The 24,680-nt window shown below is 39.7% G+C and overlaps 2 protein-coding genes across 2 annotated transcripts; one reads left to right on the top strand and one right to left on the bottom strand.

Moving 5' to 3' along the window:
- The first annotated feature begins 983 nt into the window (after nt 1-983).
- slc10a2 (solute carrier family 10 member 2) lies at nt 984-12,956 on the top strand. The gene is made up of 6 exons (XM_078402776.1): nt 984-1,381; nt 4,728-4,846; nt 4,949-5,037; nt 7,751-7,926; nt 10,788-10,945; nt 12,718-12,956. Exons 1-6 carry the CDS (start codon nt 984-986, stop codon nt 12,954-12,956), a joined length of 1,179 nt encoding a protein of 392 aa, XP_078258902.1.
- Nucleotides 12,076-23,755, bottom strand: rmp64 (ribonuclease MRP subunit p64). Its single transcript, XM_078402765.1, has 9 exons — nt 23,657-23,755; nt 20,508-20,662; nt 20,152-20,228; nt 19,936-20,076; nt 17,728-17,805; nt 17,228-17,613; nt 16,960-17,024; nt 16,282-16,520; nt 12,076-14,860 (listed from the first exon to the last, which is right to left on the bottom strand). Exons 1-9 carry the CDS (start codon nt 23,751-23,753, stop codon nt 14,413-14,415), a joined length of 1,686 nt encoding a protein of 561 aa, XP_078258891.1. The 5' UTR covers nt 23,754-23,755; the 3' UTR covers nt 12,076-14,412.
- Nucleotides 23,756-24,680: the final 925 nt, after the last annotated feature.

Here is a 24,680-nt window from a genome sequence, read left to right as displayed (position 1 = left end):
GCGTCCTCTCACGTCAGGGTCCGGCAGTAAACAATAAAGAACACAAGACACACAATTACAATGTTAACACAAACAACCATCACAGTGATTGCTCCAGGCACACCCTCACTGTGATGGAAGGCAAAGAAAAGTCTTATCTCCTCCTCAATCTTCTCCCGTGGTCAGGCAGTCTGACCCATCACGTTATTCCAGCACCTTATGTTTTTTGCTCACATTCCTTAGGTAATGCAGAAAATTGATTTCCTAATCTAAGGTTTATCCTCACATACTCCAGGCATACCATTGTTTTGACTCAAGCAATAGTTTATATGACGCTTAGGTAATGAAATTTAATTATACCTGACGAGTTAAACATTTTCATTTGCATTCTCTCAATTTATGATCTAATCTGAAATAGACAGTCTGCTGTATGCCCGGTATTTTCCCAGGTATTGCCGACATTGGTAGAAAAGCGAACATTTCTGCTGGAACACATGTTAAAAAATCTATATTAATGTATAAAAATATTATCCTAATCCAGGGTCTCGACCAGAAATGACCATCCCTCTGCCCCTACAGATGTTGCCTAATATGCTGAGTTATTCCTTTTTCTTGCTCAAGATGACAGGATCTGTCGTCTCTAGTCTTTATTACAGTATCTTTGCAGTGCTTTCACCAAACTAACTGTACAAAGCTTTGAAAGCTAAAATGTGGTATTCAAGAGAACTGATACTACCATCTCTCTCTTACACTAATGACACCCTTTCTTTATATATCCGATGATCAAACCAATAATATATGAGTAGGTGTTTATTGTGTTTTTTATTACTGTCTAACTATATTAAAAGGTAATGAACATTCACTTCCTTCTCTTTCTGAAGAATATAAAGAAAAGATTTTCTCCAGCTCGCACATTCCTTTCTCTCTCGTAACAATTTACCTTTGGATCAACTATTGGGATCAACTCCGGCTGTGGAGCTGAGAAGACCGGATAAATTGTGACTATGGAGGCTGTGAGAAGCCCAGCAATTACTTATTCATTCTGTCCTGAAAATGCCACCAAATGTAATGACACAAGTTGCCTGATCCCAATTGACAATTTTAACAAGTTTATGAGCTTAATTTTAAGTTCGGTGCTGACAATCCTCTTGGCTTTGGTTATGTTTTCCATGGGCTGCACTGTTGAAGCGAAGAAACTCTGGGGCCATATTAAGAGACCGTGGGGTATATGTGTGGGCTTCCTTTGTCAGTTTGGTATAATGCCCCTCACAGCCTTTGCATTATCGACAGCCTTCAACATTCACCCCATTCAAGCAGTTGCTGTGTTAATAATGGGATGCTGTCCTGGCGGAACAGGTTCAAACATTATGTCCTACTGGATGGATGGAGACATGGATTTAAGGTAGGCCAACTTCACTCTGATCTTATTATGCCTAGTTCAATTTGTAAGTTTAACAATGCTTCCGTAATCCATTGGATTGTCACATGTTTTATCAAATGCAGACATTTTCAGAATAGCAATTTTTTAACTTTTCATGCTCTAAAACTAAACAATGCAAGGTTTACTGCATCTGAGACAGTAGGAATTGTAAATGGTTAGAGATTCATTATAAGAACAAAATTCCTATAAAGTCCAAAGCTATTGATGATTTTGTTGCTCTTTGGTAATGGTTCAAATAGTGCAAATTAATATCCGTTACATTGATTGCAGAGTGTTTTCTACCATGTGGAATAAAACTCATCAGTTAAAATGTTCTGCTGCACAAAATGAGGGGCTGGTCACTAAAAATTGAAGTGCTCAGAAATCTCTTCTCTCAGAGGGCAGTAAATCTCCGCAACTCTCTGTCCCTGAGGATGTTGGAGGCCAGGTCAATAGAAAATTCCTTGAAAGATCAAGGAATTGAAGGTCACAGGGAACTGGCTGAGAACGGGCGGCACGGTAGCGCAGCGGTAGAGTTGATGCTTTACAGCGAATGCAGCGCCGGAGACTCAGGTTCGATCCTGACTACGGGTGCTGCACTGTAAGGAGTTTGTACGTTCTCCCCGTGACCTGCGTGGGTTTTCTCCGAGATCTTCGGTTTCCTCCCACACTCCAAAGACGTACAGGTATGTAGGTTAATTGGCTGGGTAGATGTAAAAATTGTCCCTAGTGGGTGTAGGATAGTGTTAATGTACGGGGATCGCTGGGCGGCGCGGACTTGGTGGGCCGAAAAGGCCTGTTTCCGCGCTGTATATATATGATATGATATGATATGAAGAGGAGTTGAGGTCAACGTGATTCAGCCACTATCATTTTTAAAGCTGGGACAGGTTCGAGGGGCTGAGAAGCCTACCCCTGCTCTTATTTTCCTGTGTTCTTGTGATCACCCGCTGCTTTCTGTTCAGCTAACCATGGCAGTGCATTGCAATAGAGTCTCAATTTTCTAAATCTAAACATGAGATTGTAGATTGGAAAATCATTACGACCTGCACGAGATAACACTTATGAGATGTTTGCACAGTAATCAACCAGAACCAGAACCATTAAAATGGTAGTTTTTTTTATGAGCAATCATTCTAATTTTTTGTTGAGGAAGCAAGTTTCAAAGGTACCCCATATTTTTTTTTTAACAGATTCTTTCCATTAAATATCTCTTTAAAGTTTTATTTCCTCTCCAAAACCTCTCCCAGTAGATTACATATCCATGATTTTGGGGCCACTGCATTCTAATGTACTTACGACTTTAATTCCATTGCCTTTTCTCAAATGTTACCTCATTTAAACTTTCAACCTCTCACCTTGAAGTTATGCCCTAGAGTATTGGACATTTCAACCTTAGAATAAAGGCTCTGACTATCTACCCTATCTATGCCTCACATAATTTTATTTGGTTCTATCATCTAGCATCTGAAACTCCAGGAAAAGTAATCCAAAAAGGTGCAATCTTGCCTTATAGCGAATGCAAGCAATATCCTGGTGAGCCTCTTCTGCACCCTCTCCAAAACCTCCAGATGCTCCCTGTAAGGCATCAACCAGAACTGCGCACAACAACCTAAATATGGCCAAACCAATGCTTTACACAGCTGCAACATCACCTTCCAACTTTTATACTTAACCTACCTGTCCACTTTCAGGGAGCTATGGACTTGCGCTTCAAGAACCTCAATGCTCCTAAGCATCCTACCATTTATTGCATATTTTCATCTTACATTTGATCACCAAACTACAACACCTCACACTTGTTTGGATTAAACTCCATCTGCCATTGTTCTTTCCACATTTTCAACTGATCTAAGTCCTTGCAAATCCTTTGACTATCTTTCCCTCTATCCACGGCTCCACCTATTTTTCTACAAATTTACAAAGCGGCCCGCCTATGTTTACATCCAAATAGTTTATAAGCATTACAAACAAAAGCGGTTCCAGCATTGATCTTTGCGGAACACCACTGAATCACAGAGCTCCCAGAATAAACCCCTCCACCACTACCCTGTCATCTAGACCAAGCCAATCTACCAAGTCTCCATGGATTCCACATGCCTTCATCTTCTGAATCAGCCTCCCATGAAATACTATGTCTACATCTACCCTCATCATTCATCATTGTTACCTCCTGAAAATACTCTAGTTCTGTAGGACATCATTTTCCCTGCATGGGAATCCCGTGCTGGCTACCCCTAATTAGTCCCTGCTTTTCTGGATGAGAGTAGATCTTATCCCTAAGAATCTTCTCCAAGAATCTACTACCATAGGCATAAGGCCCATTGGCCAGTCATTCCTTGCTTGTCCCAAGTTGCCTTCTTGAGCAGAGGAACAACATTGGCTATTCTCCATTCCTCAGCTACCTCTCATCTGTGGATAAAAAGGATACAAAATCCTCAAGGAGGTCTCAACAATTTCCACTCAATAATCTAGGATAGATCCCATCAGGCTCTAGGGACTTTCCATATCAGTACAACTGAACAAACGTTTGATACCGTGATGAAAGAAATATTATTTTAAATCAGTGACCAATTCATAGGACATATACAATAGGGGTGATATCATTTTTCTGTGATGGAGAAAATTTGCAATATGTTTCATGATCTACAAATAAAATCAAAAAGCTTACAAAGGTTTACAAAGTCACCAATTACTGAATTGGCAATGATTAAAGAGTACCTCAATCATTTAAGAAGGTATCGCCAACAATTAAAATGCTTAAAAATAGATGCAATTATACATTAATTTTATTTCTGCAATTGTGCCATAAATGCCATATCCAAGCCTGACTCACTTTGATGAGCTGGATTGTACTTGATATGATCCGTGGTCTGCGCACGTGAGCTCACTTTTGCAGCTCCATGGGATCAATCCACCTGGAAGTCTTGATTCCAAGGACATCCTGTGGCCTGCGTTTCTCCCAGAAAAATATGGCAGCCTTTTAACAGCTCACAGATCTTTTTAACTGTTTTTAATCAGAAATAATTTAATAAAATCAAATAAATTTACATAATTCTAAATATGATAAGAATTATTTTATCAGATCAGCTATATAGATAAGTTTACTTTAATCCCTTCAATTATGAAAAAAATAATTTAAAAGTGTGGCTTAAGGGGAACTAAATGAAATAAATAATTTATAGTTCATTTTTAAACAAGGTCAGCAATTCCATCCAAATAAAAGACATTGCACCTTTTTGATCATATGCTACTTTTCAAGCCATAAGAATTTATTTTACTGTGCAATATTACTTTCTATATTTATTTGAAAATAATTTTCTTTCAGCATAAGCATGACCACATGCTCCACAGTGTTGGGGATGGGAATGATGCCTCTTTGCCTCTTCCTTTACACGAGAACTTGGGTGGACTCCGATATCATCAGGATCCCTTATGACAGCATAGGTAATATATGTATGAATTGTGCTGTGGTTGTCAAGATGGAAGTTTATATGTTAACATGTTCAGTAATGGGAACTGAATAAAGCTGCATATTATGTACTTCAGGTATTACCCTGGCAAGTCTCCTAATTCCTGTTGCTGTTGGAGTTTATGTGAACTACAAGTGGCCAAAAAAGGCCAAAATAATATTGAAGGTAAGCACCATTAAACAAACAGCTTTTAAAATAGAGAAACACTGAAGAGTTTTGAATTTATATGGAGTTTCTAATATTTAATTGGCTGTGAGTGAATGGAACAAACTATTTCATAGTGATAATCTTCAGTTGGAGAAGCAATGTAAACATGGATGTAGTTTTGTTCAGGATTTCGACCAATATTTTGCCAAAGCTGCAGAAAATAATTAGGAATATGGTCACTCTAGGTGCCGAGGGGAGATAGGAACAGGTTTGGATTCTTGGCTCAAAGGGTCTTATCAAGAGTGCTTGATTGTCATATGCACCAGGATTGAACAATTAAATTCTTACTTGCTGCACCTTCACAGGGCCAATAATGTAACAACAGAGCAAACAAATACACAAGTTAATAATACAATAATTTATTGGTAATATTAGGTAACCAGACCATAAAAGTGCAAGCCAAAGTAGATAGTGCAACCAAAACAATGCCACGGTTGCTGAAGTAGGGTTGTGCAGTGCTTTGTAAGAGCCTGATTGGTGGGAAGAAGCTATTCTTGTACCTGGACGTCATGGTTCTCAGGCTCTTGTATCTTCTTCCCAGTAGTATCAGCAAGATGAGAGCGTGGTGAGGATGGTATGGGTCTTTGATGATATTAGCTTCCTTTTAGAGGTCTGCTCTTCCATCTACGTATAAACGACTTCTTATGTTCAGTAATTTTGTGGGGATTCTCCCAATGTGACTACACAGAGAAACAGAATAAACTATCATTCACTATATTTATTTCAATTTTCTGCCAGTTGCAATAGAAAACTGAGATCAATTTGTTAAATTATTCTGCCCCGCAATATTGCATTATGCCACATCATTCTATTTGCAAGACAAAAATATTTAAACTATTGATATGTACATGATTAGGTTTCTTGCCATGAGGTTTCTTGCCATGAGGGAGGATTTTCTGGTGTAATTCATGTGAAATAACTAAAACTAGCCTTTCAAGACTAAAATTGTTTACTTTGGGCTTTGCCCGTCTTCGATCAAAGTTAATGTGAAAAGCACAACATCCTTCTCGTCCTCACAAGTTGTTGACTCCCTGCACTTTAGTTATCATGTATCTTATCATATATCCCTTATCATGTATCTATACACTGTAAATGGATCGATTGTAATCATGTATTGTCTTTCTGCTGACTGGTTATCACGTACTTCGGTACTGTACTTCGGTACATGTGACAATAAACTAAACTAAACTAGTTGCATCCATCACACACTTATTTTCAAGGTAAAGTCGTACCCTATATTCTGACAATGGCACAAAAAGTAAAAAGTCACTGGATCAAATCTGGAAAACCAGAGACAAGCATGAAATTTGGAGGATTGAACCAATGAAACATTGACCTGTGTTCTAAGTATTTTCGACTAAAGTTTTGTAATTTTGTCAAATGCTGTATAGGCTAATATTCCAACTTTTATTATTCGCAGTTCAAAAGCTCAGGCACACATGGTTTACAATTTTAGGGATAGGAAACACCTAGGTTTAGTATAGGTTTACTAGGTTAATTCCCGGAATGGCGGGACTGTCATATGTTGAAAGACTGGAGCGACTAGGCTTGTATACACTAGTTCCATACACTAGTTCTATCCTACACACACACACGAGAGACAATTTTATAGAATTAACCTACAAACCTGCACGTCCATGCAATGTGGGAGGAAACTGGGGCACCCGAAGAAAACCCATGCGATCACAGGGAGAACGTGCAAACTGCATACAGGCAGCACCCATAGTCAGGATCAAATGTGGGTGTCTGGTGCTGTAAGGCAGCAACTTTACCACTGCGCCACTGTGCTGCCCTGTTATTACAAGAAAGCTGTCGTCTGGAGCGATTAGGTTTGTATACACTGGAATTTAGAAGGATGAGAGGGGATCTTATCGAAACGTATAAAATTATTAAGGGGTTGGACACGTTAGAGGCAGGAAACATGTTCCCAATGTTGGGGGAGTCCAGAACAAGGGGCCACAGTTTAAGAATAAGGGGTAGGCCATTTAGAACTGAGAGGAAAAACTTTTTCAGTCAGAGAGTTGTGAATCTGTGGAATTCTCTGCCTCAGAAGGCAGTGGAGGCCAATTCTCTGAATGCATTCAAGAGAGAGCTAGATAGAGCTCTTAAGGATAGCGGAGTCAGGGGGTATGGGGAGAAGGCAGGAACGGGGTACTGATTGAGAATGATCAGCCATGATCACATTGAATGGCGGTGCTGGCTCGAAGGGCCGAATGGCCTCCTCCTGCACCTATTGTCTATTGTCAATTGTCCAAACTACCAATATGCTTTTGGCAGACAATTCCTCCCAAATCAATACATCAGATAATTATTTTTATTATTACTTTGTTCTGTTACTGTTACTGTTATGGCTTCTAATTAAGACCAATGATGTGATTTTTTAACGGATTATTAGTTACCAAGATAAAAAGTTAATAACTCTTATTATTATCATTAAAAATCACTTACATGTACAATTTAAGAAAATGTCAACCATTGGATTCCATGTTAACTATCATTTTTTCAAAGTAAGATAGTTTGCATTTGAATGATATTTTATAACACTTCCTCCTGTCTCTGATACCTCCTAATCTCAATGTGATGGAGCATTTGGAAATTCATTGTTCATATTTTTAAATGTGTATATTTTTCTGCTTTGGTCTTCTAATTTCAAAATAATCTATTCTCCTAGATTGGCTCCATTACTGGAGCAATCCTCATAGTCGGTATAGCTGTGACTGGTGCCTTGCTGTATAGAGGATCCTGGGCAACATCTTCTTCCCTGTGGATCATTGGAACAATCTTTCCAGCTATTGGTTATTCCCTTGGCTTTATTTTGGCTCGAGTTGCTGGTCTGCCTTGGTTTAGGTACGAAAACTTTGTAAGATTATTGATCAAACATTGCATTCTGATTATTCACAAGCCAGCTCTGGGAGTGACAAAAACAAAACTATCTGGAAGAATCTGCATTGAGAACAAGCAATTGAGCCACATATTCTTGAACAGAATTGAAAAGTAGTAGAAAAACAAGCATATCACCAAGTAAGGAGAAGGACAAGATGTCACATGGACTTGCAGACAGGAATGGTGGCTGCAATAATTATTTGGGAAGAATAATTAGCAGATGCATAAGAGATATTAAAGCGGCATGGTACGAACAAATGTAGCTGGGGGACAATCTAACAAAATAAAATAATCTGGAAAGATAAAACACATTTGTGTCAGATTTGATGAAGCTAACTCCTACCTCGTAGCACTCCTTGTTTTGAAGTTAGAATATTTAGGAAATGATTGTTCACTTTTTAAAATTTGATGATTGTCATATCTGGTTTGACATTAAACCAAAGGGAATTTAAAATGGATATAGGAAAAATACAGAAGGTCCAAAACTTTTCTTGTCAAGCATGTTCTGTCTCTCATTTTAATTGATTTGTTGATTCAAAGTTACAACATGGAAACAAGCCCTTCGCCCCCCTAGAGTGCACACTGTCCGTGGATAACCGTTCATCCTTCTCGTTATATTCTTATTGTCCCAGCTGTATACAAACCCGATCGATGATTTCATTCATGTCTCTCTGTCAGTCACCCATATAATTTACAGATTACAAGAATAATTTATGGTTAAGAAATATGCTACAATTCATTCTTTACATCATCCACCTGTTTCTTAAATGTCCAGATTTTGTCTCCAGTAATTTGCCTGGAAATTTCTTGAAAATATTGATTTGCTTTTGAGTAGAATTTGAATGGAATTAAGTAGATTGAAACTAATAATAATACATTAGGACAGCCATGTTTCTTCTACCTTTTCTCAAATTTTAACTTGAAGAATCTGATGAGATTGCCTATTTTACTTCATGTGTCAATTACTTCTGCTATGCTCATCTGCATTGAATTTCATTTTACATTGTCCTGTCCACATGTTGTGAAAATTATGCCAATTGTATACCTGCCACTTTATTTGTGTTAGGCAAAAACACACTTTTAACCATTAATATTAGCATCAATTTAAGAGATGACAGTGATAGTGCCTTAGCTTCCATTTATTTTGTTCTGATAAAGCCCTAGTCACAAGATTGCTTCTTGTTTATTGAAAGAACAGAGTATGACATATGCGATCTTGAAGTCCATGAATTAATACCAACTAAGTGTGTTACTTTGGAAGTCAGGTTGTGGTTGCTCTTCTTCCAAAGATGGTGGAGATTCAAATTCAAGTTACAAAGTTATCTGCTGTGTCTTAACAATAACACATTTACTTTGAGTTCACTTCCAATTTCAGTCCATCTCAAAATAATTCCCGACTGAATACTGTTTTCAGCGCCACCAGTCCCTGCTTACCCAAGGGTTACTACAAATCCCTAGAACACTTAGTTTAACAATGAATATTTTGAGCAAAGGTACATCATTAAACTTTTGGAAGTACAGGTGTTTCTAAACAGGGTCATTATTTGATCATCGACACCCAGCAAACATCCCTTTACGGTTGCTTTTGATACGTGTATCTTCTCCTTCTTCCCCTTTCGTTGCTCCTTGCAATATGTTTAGTAACTCATACATTTTTAAAGACTTAGGACCATGACTTGCATCTATTCATTCTGAAGGCATGGATTCAATATGCTGATTTTTTTTTAACTTCCAGATTTTTATTTCTAACAACTCAGATTTTAGTTCATGAGATAAAATGTGGATTAATAACAGATACCACTATCAAAACCAAACCTAAAAACTTAAACCAAAAATTGAAGGGTTTTTAGATGGCATCCAATTATGAATTTTTCTCAATTCTTCAGTGGATCAAATATTGCAGTCCTGAGGTCACTGTTCATCTGATTAGGATGCTTATAAATGACCAATTCACACCGTATCAGTCCAGTATCGTAATCTCATTTAGTGGTTTGGTTGGTATTTTGATGCAATATGTACTTACAGCCCTAGTCACCTCCTACTTCAACACTCGTGTACGCTTTAGGTAGTGCGTGGAAATGAGTAAATAGTTCCCATTTGTTTTTAATTTACATTTAATAAAGTGATTTTGAAAATATATCCAATAAAGCACACAACCAAGCACTTTAACCAGCACGTTCATGTTGGCCATCATGTACCCACCTGTACTAATCCAATTTACCAGCACTTGGTCTATAGCCTTCTCGAAGGTATTTATTCACAAAATGCTGGAATAACTCAGCAGGTCAGGCAGCATCTCGGGAGAGAAGGAATGGGTGACGTTTCGGGTCGAGACCCTTCTTCAGACTGGGTCGAGACCCTTCTATAGCCTTCTATTTGGCAATTCAAGTACACGTCTAACTAGTTACTTGAATGTTGTGAGTGTTTTAAGTCCATTCACTCTCAGATAATACGCTCCAGATTCCAACCACTCTCTGGGTGAAAACAAGTCTTCCTCAAATGCCCTCTAAACATTTTACTTCTTACCCTAAACCAATGCCACTTGTTCTAAATGTCTCTGCATTTGGGAGATGTTTCCCACTGTCTACCGCATCTGTAGCCCTCATACCATCCCCTTCCTTCCCTCTCCGCTCCTAGGAAAACAATGTTTGAACTGGAAATATATCTTCCTAAAGGAATCCAACAATAACTTGCAAACTCTATTATCTAACTGTATGTAGTACCTTAACACATTTCCCAATGACTTATAAAAAGACCATGCAATGTTTTGTAGTGCATCATTGGTCTAGAATCTTTCATTTATTTTTTATTTTTCTATCTTGCAGATGCCGCACTGTAGCATTGGAAACTGGTGCACAGAATACTCAGCTCTGCACAACCATAGTCCAGCTCTCTTTTACACACGACCAGCTTAAACTCATGTTCACCTTTCCACTTATCTACAGCGTGTTTCAAATATCGTTTGCAGCTACCTTGATTGGAGGTAAGTTTAAAAAAAAGATTCTTTGTCCTCATGCCAACCATTGACAAGAGTTCAAACTAGTTGATGATAGGTGGTCACAAGGGCTAAGGACACTGTGACATCAGAGCTAACAGAGGCGAGTGAGGCCATTGCAATGAGAGGATGACATTCCTACTCAGACAAGTGCTGGGGAAGGACAAGGCTATATGCACAATTGGTTTCATCAGAATTAGATTGGCACCAATATTTTCAGAGAATTCAACTGCAGGTGGAGGATTTACATTATAGAAGAAGGGAGCGAGTGGGAAAAGAATAAGAGATTTGGCACTAAAGATTTAGAAAATATACCAACTGCATGTAGTGCAGCAGGGATTTGCAGATTATAGTCACGTACATTTTATATTTTCCATCTAATCCATTGCTTATAATGAAACAAACACATATCATATCATATATATACAGCCGGAAACAGGCATTTTCGGCCCTCCAAGTCAGTGCTGCCCAGCGATCCCCGTACATTAACACTATCCTACACCCACTAGGGACAATTTTTACATTTACCCAGCCAATTAACCTACATACCTGTACGTCAGGAGCATAAGGGAAATTGATCTCTCAGATCTATATATGAATGATGAATCTTAGTAAATCTGAGACTTCAAGGGTGTAACATTATTAATCACACGGGGATGTGGGTTAAAACACAAAACCAGGAATGTAAATGTGATACAAGTTACTCTGGAGAAATAGAAAATGACATCAGGTATATTTCCTCCCTCATCCTAAAGACGTGCGGGTTTGTAGGTTAATTGGCCTTTAAACGTTGTCCTTAGTGTGGAGGGAGAGGATGCAAAAGTGGGATAATATAGAAATAGTGTGAACAGGCATTTGATGGTCAGCACGGATGGTGGGGCCAAAGGGCCCTTTTCTATGCTGTATCTTTAAACTAAACTGCTGGCTATTGGTCTGGGTGTGAGCACACTGGAAAAGGGAAATAAAAATACATTAGATCTGGGAAAATCACTGGATCCAGAATTTAGTAATTAAATAAATGAAGTATGTATAAGCACTGGAGTATGCCATTTAATTCAACACTGATAAACAGGAGGTAAAGCAGCAAGAATCTCTGCCTGGCAAAGCATTCCGTAACCTCACCCACACCCAGATCCATTATTGTTCAGAAATATAACACCCATATCAAACTCCACTGAACCTGGACACAGATCAGCCGGTTTGCTTATCGCACCTGATGGTCCACTCCCATTGGAGAGGGTTTCAGTTCCTTTGCTCATCTGTGCTGGATGTCAGTACCGCCATGTCTTAAATGCAAATTCTATTTATAGCCTGTCCACCACCTGAAACCTCACAGTCCATTGGCACTGCTGTTAATGCATCCTCAAACATTTCACACATCACTATCTGGCCCTTTCTTCAGGAATTTTCTCAAACTTCTTTGGCCTCCATCTCTATTAAGATCATCCGTAAAATACAACTCACTGACTATGCTGAATATTTGAAAACATAACACCGAAAATTTGAAATAAAAACAAAATAATCAAAACACTCAACAGGTTAGGCACCATCATGAAAGAGAAAAAGTTAACATTTCAGATTTAAAACAAATATCATTTCGTCTTTGACTTGACTTCCAATCCTGCTTGATGATGGCTTGAAAGCCATGGCATGGTTTGCTTCATTAAATGTGGTATGTAAAGTCAGAAGAAACTAATTACAGTATTGCCCATTTTCACAATTTTCAGAAGTGAAATTTTTAACCTGTTATATCCACTCAGCTTATCAATTCTACAAGTGGTATGGCAAGAGAACCAGAAGTGACTCTGATGGACAAGATAAAGATGAAGAAAGCACAGTCGCGTCCTATGCTTTTACAAACGGAGGATTTCAAACAGATGAAAAAATACCCATTGGGGCCTCCCACTTTGAAGATAAATTAAACAATGGCTTCTTGAAGGGAGGGCTTCCTGCAGAAAAGCCACCAAGAGAAGGCTTGGACACAGGTACCGACCTGTAGGGATTTTGCTTCATGTGTACATTTGATAACATACTTATTGCCAAGGTCATTATGGATTGGCCCTCGCAGATACTAATGCAGAGATTACTTTTTGAAAGAACAATCTGCACATCCTTAAGATTGATAGTTAACCCCAATTTCCTCCTTCAAGTATGTCCCATGCTATTGCCATATCCAAGAATGAAGGAAATTGAAATATATTTTCAAAATGGCTCTGAAATTATGGCCCCGTGAAACGGAATGAGGTTCTACAAGCATTATCCATTCTCATCTCCTGCTCAGTCATCCTGCTAATTCTGTTTGATTTCTTCACAAGCATCTAAATGTTATCAAAATTATAATGTAACATTGTGAAATTGGGGAAAGGAATAAAGACTGGAAGAATAAATGACCACTGTCCTCTTTGCATTTTGTTATATATAAACGCATCAGTATGCATAATTACTGGAATACAAAATATTATAACGATCTTGCTGTCCACAGACCAAACTTATTTGGAAAAATCAACAACTTCACTTGATATTAAAGCTGTTCTAACAGCAACATTTGACCAAAGGAGAGAATAAGAAACTGCTGGCTAAAATTACCTGTAGTTATTTTTATCCAGTCACCCAATGAGGGAGAGCAAAAACCACAAAGACTATGTTTCAACTTTGATATCAAGTAATCAATTCTTGAACTATAAATGTATGAATAGTGGGTAGAAGGAATAAATTAGTTGTGTAAAAAGCTGCCAATGTCAGGGTAACTGACATAGCTAGTCTTTACACTTAACGGATAAGAAGGTCTCTGATGTAAGAACTTATGAAACACCTGTCTTTACACCAGTGCTGAACCGAGGACTGCTCTGCCAGAGTAATGGTAGGTAGCCTTTCCCATGAAGTTCAACAGTGTGATTATCAGTTAACATGCACCATTCTCTTGTAGTTTAATACAAGGATAAGTAATTAAATATGAAATAATGTACAGTAACTTAATCAAACTAGAATATTTGTGGTGGAATGTAAATTACGGTCCATTTTGTATTGTTTTTGCTGAAGATGTCAGAATAAACTATTGATGGCAACCTTCCATCTTGGTCAAATTTTTAAACCAGGCCAATGATTTACAGTAGTCACTGAAATGGTTTTCAAATAATTTTGAGGGTACATTCTTAGTCTTGAAAGTGCTGCAATAGAAACTTATAATGACAAAATTCAGGAAACAAAAATTGAGAACATTACTTTAAAAAAAATAAAATCCTTTATCACTGCAAAGGCTCATTGAGAGGTTGTGGAGGAGACATTTCCAGAGAGGAATTTCTTGGAGCAGCCAGGTTTGTTGCAACAAGAATAATTAAAGTGGCACAAGTATCATAATAACCATTCTATTTTTAACTGCATTGCACTTCAAGGTTTGCTTCCGATATTCTGCTTTGGAAATCATTTATAGTGACTTTTAAATTTAAAGGTACAAACTATACACCAATTGATGCAAAAATATTATCAATATCATCCACATTTAGCATGACTGGAGATTCTGTTCTTGGTGGATGTGGCACATTCTTCAGACTCTGATCAGGACCAATATCGCCCACAGGCTCAGCAGGCATGTCCGTGGTTACACTTTGTCTCTTTCCAGAAGCTTGCTCATCAATATCAAAATGTGGGATTGTATGCAATTTTCTGCTCCTTTTCTTTGCTGTAAGTCTAGCTCTTTGGTATTTTGCTTTCAGCAATGATTTCTTTCTCCTTGACTGTATTTTGCACAACTTTAACCGCCTCTTGTGTCTTATTTTATGCTTCCGTAGAAGGGTTGTTCTGCTCAAACGATAGTTGTATATTTTGTCTCGTTGGAATGTTTGGAACTTTTTGGTGAGATATTTGCAGATAGAGGATTTTATAAACTTGATCTTCTTTGGGAAACTAAATAGTAAAAAGAAATAAACCGTATTAAACTTTGACAAATCACTCGCACCAATGGATAAGTCTGAACCAAGTGAACTGAAAAACATTTGTAAATTAAATTAACTATTTTCACCTGCACTCTGCAAAAGGTCTGCAACTCAGCTGAAAAAGATCACAAGTGGCTACATTGCAAAATGATGAAGTGCAAGCTGAGTAGGAGGGAGTATGAGAGAGCAAGCATCTAGGAAGGATGGGTGCACATTAATTATAAAGAGCAGTCAAATGCTGCAAAAGGCCAACTTTCAAAGCAAGTGGTTCACCAATTAATTTGCCTCCATATGCTTTCTCCCCCACTCCAGCACTACGACAAGATATTAAGTGATTAACAGATAAGATCCTGACCAATTCAACAAGTGAGAAAGACTACAAATCATAAAACATGTCTTGAGCAAACCTTCTCCTGCTTGAAAGTGTTTTCCAGCAGTTTCCTGATTAACACTTTAACAGAATTATACAACATGGAAACAGGTTCATCAGCACATTGAATCCATGCCATTCATCACACCCGTTTAGACTAATCTTAATTTATTCACTCACAAAATGCTGGAGTAACTCAGCAGGTCAGGCAGCATCTCAGGAGAAAAGAAATGGGTGACGTTTCAGGTCGAGACCCTTCTTCAGACTGATGTCAGGAGGGCGGGACAAAGGAAGGATATAGGTGGAGTCAGGAGGACAGTGGGAGATCTGGGAAGGGAGAGGGGAAGAGGGACAGAGGAACTATCTAAAGTTGGAGAAGTCAATGTTCATACCACTGGGCTGCAAGCTGCCCAGCGAAATATGAGGTGCTGTTCCTCTAATTTCCGGTGGGCCTCACTATGGCACTGGAGGAGGCCCATGACAGAAAGGTCAGACTGGGAGTGGGAGGGGGAGTTGAAGTGCTCAGCCACCGGGAGATCAGGTTGGTTAAGACGGACTCACTCTCTTCTCTGTGCCCCACCTGCATGTGCACCCTTTTCTTCCTTTCACCTTCCTCCTGTCCCGTGCCACCTATATACCGTCCGCTGGCTACACATTTCATGCCTCTTCCATCATTAATTCCTCACCTGACACTTTCTTATCTTTTCATCTCTAGCCTTTGTCCAACTATCTGCCAATCAACCCCCCCCCCTCTCCTCACCTGTATCACTTGCCAGATTTTGTTCTGTCCCTCCCCACCTCCCTTCCAGCCTTCCTCTCCCACCCCCTTTCACTACAATCAATCTGAAGAAGGTTCCCAACCACGAACATCACCTATCCATGTTCTCCAGAGATGATGCCTGACCACTGACTTACTCCAGCACTTTGTGTCCTTTTTTGTAAACCAGCATCTGCAGTTCCTTGCGCCTACAACAAGATTTCAATTGAATCCTCTCTGAGTCCCTCGCATCGATTATACAGACCTGTAGCCAAGACATTCCACCATCTTCAATTTGTGACATTTCTGATAAAGATTTCCAAAATAGCAGCGCTCAATCTTTAATTTCCTTTGCCCGAACCAACGGAATATCGTCTTGAGCTCACGAGATAGTACACTGAACGACTGTGCTGCAGTAATCTTCTCCAAAAACTCATTCAGTGGGACACGTTCATTCTTCTTCTTTCTTTTGCAGCTAAATTCTCCCTCAGAGTTCTGGTTCCTCTAGTAAAACAGAATGCTCTTTTTAATATAAAAAGGAAAGATAACATGTAACAACAATGGCAGTACATGTATTTTTGATCTACCTTTAGTTTAGTTTCGTTTTAGTTTAGTTTAGAGATGCAACGCGGAAACAGGCCCTTTGCCCCCTCCCCTCCGAGTTCGCACCGACCAGCGATCCCCGTACACTAGCACTATCCTACATACATTTGCGCCAATTTATATTTTAACCATGCCAATTGACCTACAAACCTGTACGTCTTTGGAGTGTGGGAGAAGACCGAAGATCTTTGAGAAAACCCATGCGGTCACAGGGAGAACGTACAAACTCCATACAGACAGCACCCGCAGTCGGGATCGAACCCGGGCCTCTGGCGCTGCAAGGCAGCAACTCTACCGCTGCGCCACCGTGCCGCTACTGCAGCTGGGGAATCATACTGACCGTAGAAAAGTTGGGACTCTGAGCCTGTAGAAACTTCATTTTAAATCCAAACTGTCCGTCAGCTCCTTTAATGTAAACAGAATCAGTAGTTCAATTCAATACCAACAAAATTAATTCTGGCAAAAAAATCGTAACACACCCAAAAGCAACCAATTGTGAAAAACATCACAACAGCAGATTATTCTGACGAAAACCTTAGTTTAGATTTTTACTAGACAGATAAAAATAACACAACAATCGACTGTGATTGATATAAACAAAGGCTCACCAATTTTACAGAGTTTTTTACCCTGTACAGGGACGCCAATATCCAGAAACCGACTGTTGATCTGAGGATCATTGTTGTAATTTATTTTATTTCCTTCCAATTGTATACCTTGATCATCCGACAACAGTAATGCTTCTTCTTCAGAGAACAACTTATCAAGTAAACTTGGCTTTTCCAAAGGTACTCTAGTTTTTCGAGAAAGGTCACCTGGCAATTTACCCAGTGTTCCTTTAATACTGGAAAGACCAAGCCACTGTCTGATGCTTCCAGGGAAGGAAAAGTCTTTCACAAAAGGCAAAGGTTGAATTTTAGATACTTTGTTTATTGCCACGACCAGTTTGTCATACAAAATTTCGAGATATAGTAAGATTCTTTTAAACAGGACCCTAGAAAAAAGCAAAAGACAATTGTAAAATATTTGTTGCAAATCTTTCACTAAAATATTTACTGCAAGTCAGCAACTACAAATAACATTTCCATCAAATCAATTATTGACTTACCACAGTCTGCTAAGCATTCCCGTTGTAACCACATTTAGGATTATATACCTTCCATATCGAAGAAACTGAGTGGCCAAGCTGCAATATGTTAGAATTAAGGTAACCAGCAATTCAGAAATGTTTTAATTTCGCATTAGATTAAGATCAGAGAATTCACTTCAATTTGGTAGCTTCCTGCCAACTATTATGGACACTCCTACTCGAGTCAGAAGGCTGTTGTTTCAAGTCCCATTGCAGTGCTTTTAAAATAAAAATCTAAAATGGGTCGAGTTGCTTGGTATGGCAGTAGTGCTGCTCCCTCACAATACCAAAGAGGTGAGTTCGATCCCGAGTATGGGTGCTGTCTGTGCAGAGTCTGTACGTTCTCCCTGTGACCACGTGGGATAGTGGGAAGACACAGAACAAGTGTACGGATGATCGATGGTCGGCGTGGACTTGATTTCCACGCTATATCTCTGGGCTAACAGTCGATTATTTGAATGCCAGTACTCCCAAATAAGACACAAAATTGTGCAGATGTTGCGCAACAAAACAATCTGCTGGATGAACTCAGCAAGTCGAGCAGCATCTGCGGAGTGCAATGGGTTGGTGTTTCGGGCTGGAACCTTTCATCCGGATTCAAAAAGTGGAGAGGAGATAGAGATTTAGTTCTCATTGATGGAGGCCAACACTCCAATAACACAAGATAGATACAAAGTGCTGCAGTAATTCAGCGGGTCAGGCAACATCTCTGGATAAAATGCATAGGTGACGTTTCAGGTTGGGACCCTTCTTCAGGTCTGAAGAGCACATGGAAATTGGACAAGATGGAACTGTCAAGAATCAAGAGTGTTTTATTGTCATGTGTCCCAGATAGAACAATGAAATTCTTCCTTGCTGCAGCACAACAGAGTATGTAAACATAGTACACTGTAAACAATATGATAAACGAGAGGAAAAAAAGTTCAGTGTGTATATATACACATACTCACAAGCATACACGCACATATATATATATATATATATATATTTACACACATACACACATAATGTTCTCCTTAATCCTGAAGAAGGGTCCCGACCCGAAATGTCACATATCATTTTTGTCTTTCCACTCACTCTACGTCTATCTTTGGTATAAACCAGCATCTGCAGTTCTTTATTTGTACAGTCCAGTAACACAGTTTGAAGAACAGGGGTTCATTTTGTGCCTCACTATCCACTAGAGGTTGGCTGAGAGTCAAAAACACCCCTGCATCAAATACACAGTTCAGCAGCATTTTAAAATAGCTGTCAATTTGCTACATTCAAAATACTTCCAGAGAGATTGAATAGGGAACTTCATTCACTCAAAAAAGAATAGTAATAAAAAATAAACAATTTCTAAACTCCACATGATTAAATATTCTGCAAATGTGCACTTTTTTTAACTGTCAAAAACACATACATAAATCTTCAGGACAAAGCTCCACTTCTAATTGATTGCTATTGATCGAACAATGCAGCAAGGAAACAGCCCCTTCGGCCCATCGATTCCATGCCAACCATTGATCATCCATTCACACTAGTTCTGTTATTCCACTTTCACATCCACTCCTTGCACACCAGGGGCAATTTACAGAGGCCAATTAACCTTCAAAGCCTGATGTCTTTGAGATGTGGGGAGGAAACCAGAGCACTCAGGGGAAACCTACATCACAGGGAGAATGTGGAAACTCCATACAAACAGCATGCGGGGTCAGGATCAAGTCCGTGTTTTTGGCGATGCGAGGCAGCAGCTCTACCAGCTGTGCCACTATGCAGCCCAAATGTTTCTTGACGATAACAAACGGACGGCACGGTGGCGCAGCGATAAAGTTGGCGACTTAGAGCGCCTGAGACCCGGGTTTGATCCTGACGACGGTTGCTGTCTGTATAGTTTGTACAATCCCCCCTGACCACTTGGGTTTTCCCCTGATGCTCCCGCGTTCCAGAGACGTACAGGTTTGCAGGTTAATTGGCTTCGGTAATGATTGTAAATTGTCCCTAGTGTGTAGAACAGTGCTGGTGTGTGGGAATCGCTGGTCGGCATGTACTCGGTGGGCTGAAGGGCATGTTTCCACGCTGTTTCTCTGTATCTGTAACTGCTGAGAGATGGTTTTATTATAAAGGCGAATAGCACATCAGAGTAAGACAGTGCAGCACATGTAAACAGTGGGGAATGGAGGGTATCGCCATACTAAAGGATACAGAAAGGCTTTGGAGCACATATCCATCAACCGCAGTATCAGCTTACTGGCTCCCAATACTTTCAGTGACATCCACTCCAAGACTGGCTGGTTGGGGACCTGTTTTGGGCAACTGATCTCCGTCCTACGTTTTCTGGTGACACTTAAAATAAAAAAATCAAAGTTACAAAGCAATTCATTAGAATAATGTGTACTTTTACATTGTTTCTAGGTTTACCTTGAGCATATGTTGACCAGGCTTTGAACTGAGTGTTTAAGTTGCATTTTTTGGAAACGTTTTGCACAATGTTCAACCTATTGAGGGTAGATAAAATTAAAAGTCATTTCACAAATTCACTGTATTAATACAAAATAAATGTGACATGTGAGTGAGAGCTTCTGCTGCACACATCTCAAAACTGAATGTTGTGCATTACTCTGTCTTTTCCCTTAAGTAAAAGAACCATCCTTGAATGGTGGTTAACAGTAAAATAGTTTTTAATATAATGGAGCTAATTTTGTGTGAAGTATTACACTCCAGCAATCACGCAGTTGACTGAAAGTTATCACAAATCTCTATGCAAGGATACTAACCTGCTTTATTACAAGGTAAGGTTTATGCCGATACAGCCTGTTGTGGAAAGTATATAAAATAGAATGCAGGACCAGCAGCTCCACTGTAAGGGATTTATCAGTTAATACTCTGATGGCATTTTCACAGGCCTTATGAAGATCGATTATGCAGCTGTCTGGAATAAGACAACGTGTGATTCTGTCACAACACATTTTAATTTGAAACGTTTCTAGCACGTGACACAAATCACCTTAAATGAACTTAAATATCAGTCAGATGATACCCTTATTTAAAAACCTACGACTAAATCTTATGTAGAAACAGTCGAACACAGATTAATGTCTCGTGTTAAATGAAATAAACTATACCAAAAAGGTAGGAATAGAGATGGACACAAAAAGCTGGAGTAACTCAGCGAGTCAGACAGAGTCTCTGCAGAAAAGGAATCGGAGATGTTTCGGGTCTAGACCCTTCTTCACACCCCAAATATCACCTATTCCTTTTCTCCACAGATGCTGTCTGACCCGCTAAGTTACTCCAGCTTTTTGTGCCTAACTTCGGTTTAAACCAGCATCTGCAGTTCCTTCCTACACATGTAGGAAGTCTCTACGACTTTGGTATGGTTCTCTCCAAGTCCCAAAGAAGGGCAGGTTTGTAGGTTAATTGGCTTCTATAAATTGTCCCTAGTGTGTAGAAAGTGTAAGTGAATAACATGGATCTCGGGTGAACGTGTAATCAATGGTAGACATTGACTTGGTGGGCCAAAGGGCATTTTTTTCCATGCTGTATCTCTAAACTAAACTAAAATTCCTCAAAACACGAGTCCTAAAAAAAATGTGTAAAACTAGCTCATCGACTTACACTCTTCCCACTAACAAACATTATCAACAATATTCATGCCATGTTTTACGTCTGTATTACAAATGGTAATCAGAAACCATTCTCTCTATACAGGCACTGTTAAAAAAATGGATTTTCTATTTTCATTTAAAGTGTGCAGGTCTCGTACAAAGACAAGTTGCTATGTTGAAAAAATAGTAGAAGGACGAGAGGAGATCTTATCGAAATGTATAAGATTTTTAAGGGGTTGGACACGTTAGAGGCAGGAAACATGTTCCCAATGTTGGGGGAGTCCAGAACAAGGGGCCACAGTTTAAGAATAAGGGGTAGGCCAGAACTGAGATGAGGAAAAACTTTTTCAGTCAGAGAGTTGTGAATCTGTGGAATTCTCTGCCTCAGAAGGCAGTGGAGGTCAATTCTCTGAATGCATTCAAGAGAGAGCTAGATAGAGCTCTTAAGGATAGCGGAGTCAGGAGGTATGGGGAGAAGGCAGGAACGGGGTACTGATTGAGAATGATCAGCCATGATCACATTGAATGGCGGTGCTGGCTCGAAGCTGAATGGCCTCCTCCTGCACCTATTGTCTATTGTTTAATCTAACAGTAAATTTGAGAGGAATGAGCCGTTAGAGCAACAACCAAGCAGGCACAATACAAGCTTCAAGTATATATATCCAAGGACATTGCGGGAAACAAGAGAGGAAATTGCGGGAGGCCTGGTTGAAATTTACGAGTCATCCTTAAATACAGGAGAGGTGACAAATGTTGTCCATCTTTTCAAGAAGGGCTGCAGGGAAAATGCAGGGACCTATAGGCCGGTGAGCTTAACATCTGTAGTTGGAAAGTTCCTTGAAAGTATTCTGAGGGATACGTTCTCCAGGCATTTGGATGGGCAAGGGCTGATAGTCAGCATGGTTTTGTACGTGGCAGATCGTGTCTCACAAATCTGATTGATTTTTTTGAAGACTTGACCAAAAAGGTCGATGAGGGCAGCGCTGTAGATGTTGTGTACATGGATTTCAGTAAGGCTTTCAACAAGGTTCTGAATGGTAGGCTGCTCTGGAAGGTTAGATCACATGGGATCCAAGGAGATAGCTGAATGGATAACAAATTGGCTCCATGGAAGGAAGCAGAGGGTGATGGTGGAAGGTTGCTTCTCGGACTGGAGGCCCGTGACTAGCCTCAGGGTTCGGTGCTGGGCCTATTACTGTTTGTCATCTACATCAATGATTTGGATGAGAACATACAGGGCAAGATTAGCAAGTTTGCTGATGATACAAAAGTGAGTGGTTTTGCAGATAGTGAAGATGGTTGTGAAAGATTGCAGCAGGATCTGGATCGATTGGTCTGGTGGGCTGAGGAATGGTTGATGGAATTTAATACAGAAAAGTGTGAGGTGTTGCATTTTGTGACGTCTAACAAGGGCAGGACCTACACAGTAAATGGTAGGCCTCTGGGGAGTGTTGTCGAGCAGAGGGATCTAGGAGTGCAGGTGCATAGTTCCTTAAAGGTCGAGTCGCAGGTAGATAAGATGGTCAAAAAGGCTTTTGGCACTTTGGCCTTCATCAGAGAGTATTGAGTATATAAGTTGGGAGGTCATGTTGCAGTTGTATAAGACATTGGTGAGACTGCATTTAGAACATTGTGTTCAGTTCTGGGCACCATGTTATAGGAAAGATATTGTCACGCTTGAAAGGGTTCAGAAAAGATTTACGAGGATCTTAGGTCAGTGTGGATCAGGGTGAGCTATAGGGAGAGGTTGAGTAGGCTGGGTCTCTATTCTTTGGAGTGCAGGAGAATGGGGGGGGATCTTATATAGAGGTACAGAATCATGAGTGGAATAGTACGGGTAGGGACCATTCTTAGTCACGTGTGTGACTAAAAATGTGAAAAATTGTGGAATACATCTCTCCTAATTCTAATACATCTCATCTAATTCTGAAAGCATTACAGGTATATTGTTTTGTACTGTATATATGACATATATGTCGAAGTTTATTAAGTGAAATTTTTATATATTATGCTGACAATGTTTGTTTATGGTCAGAGGTCAAATATGACTGGTCACGTGCGTGTTTTTACGTGGTTCTGATTACAGAGCATAAGCAAGGTCGGGTGGTGGTATTTGCAGCGTGTGGGCAGAACGTCGCCGCAGTCCGCTCCTTCTTTGCAGTGTGTGGGCTGCACGGGGTGCTGGGTAGTGAGTGGGGCGGTGATATCTGCAGCGTGTGGGTTGCACGGTGCCGGGCGGTGATATCAGCAGCTTGTGGGTTGCACGGTGCTGGGTAGTGAGTGGGACGGTGATATCTGCGGCGCGTGTCCGCTCATACCTAGGTCGGTGCACGTGACGGTGAGGGAAACAGAGCCCGGGAATGGAATGTCGACCGCGTTCCAAACCTCCGCCGCGTTCCAGCCGCCCGCCGCCATGTTCCACAGCAGGAAGAGACAGTGGCTGCAACCGGCGCATCGTCCAACCAGTGCAGCTCCTGCACAAGCAAAGATACTAGAGGAGCAAGATGGACCACTCCTGTACTGAAATCGCCTGTACTGAAGTGTTGAGCGGAACGGCCGCCATTTTAGTAGGCAAAACCCGCCGTTCTCTCTGCCTCTTGCAGTGTAATCAGTGTTGTGGGGGAACAGTATGTGTGATGATACCATTAAAATGCAGAAAATATTTCATCTATCAACTCACATTTTTATTTTTAAATGTTTCCCCCCTGCTTCATTTCTTTGATTTTAGTCTTGCTTACTGTTTCAGCCCATTTCCCTCCCATCCTTCCTCCCCAGCCCCCTTTTGTGCAGTTTCCATTGTATTGCTCTAACACACTGCACAAATTTATATATATATATATATATATATATGAATGTGTGTTTGTGTGTGAGAGGCAAGATAGAGAAAAATAGATCTCAAAGTGCCTTCTCATGGATCAGAAACAACTTTGATTTAAAGCAACACTCTATTTCTCTCTTCATCTTATTTTTTACATGATGTACATAAACCATAAAGGCGATTCGACCTTTATGATTTATGTTTATGCATATATATATATATATATATATATGCATTAACATAAATCATAAATATATATATATAACCAGTCATGCACACACTTCTCAGCACATTGTTCTCCCTATCATGATCACTGTTCTCTCACATACATTTCATTAGAGACTACCCATACACATTCGCAATCAGTGACATCAAACTTATTTCCAGAATTCCTAATATTGTGAATAAAATAACTATGAACACATGTCAAGATATTTTTTCATTCTATATTAGTGTAATAAAATGTAATTATACATACCTACACTGATACAGAAGTGCTAGCTTTGGACATGAATAATGTACAT

This window comes from Rhinoraja longicauda, chromosome 7 (assembly GCF_053455715.1).
Source record: "Rhinoraja longicauda isolate Sanriku21f chromosome 7, sRhiLon1.1, whole genome shotgun sequence".
In the NCBI taxonomy this organism is placed as follows: Eukaryota; Metazoa; Chordata; class Chondrichthyes; order Rajiformes; family Arhynchobatidae; genus Rhinoraja; species Rhinoraja longicauda.
The sequence above is the reverse complement of the archived record's forward strand: the minus strand, read 5'-3'. Positions and strand labels throughout refer to the sequence as shown.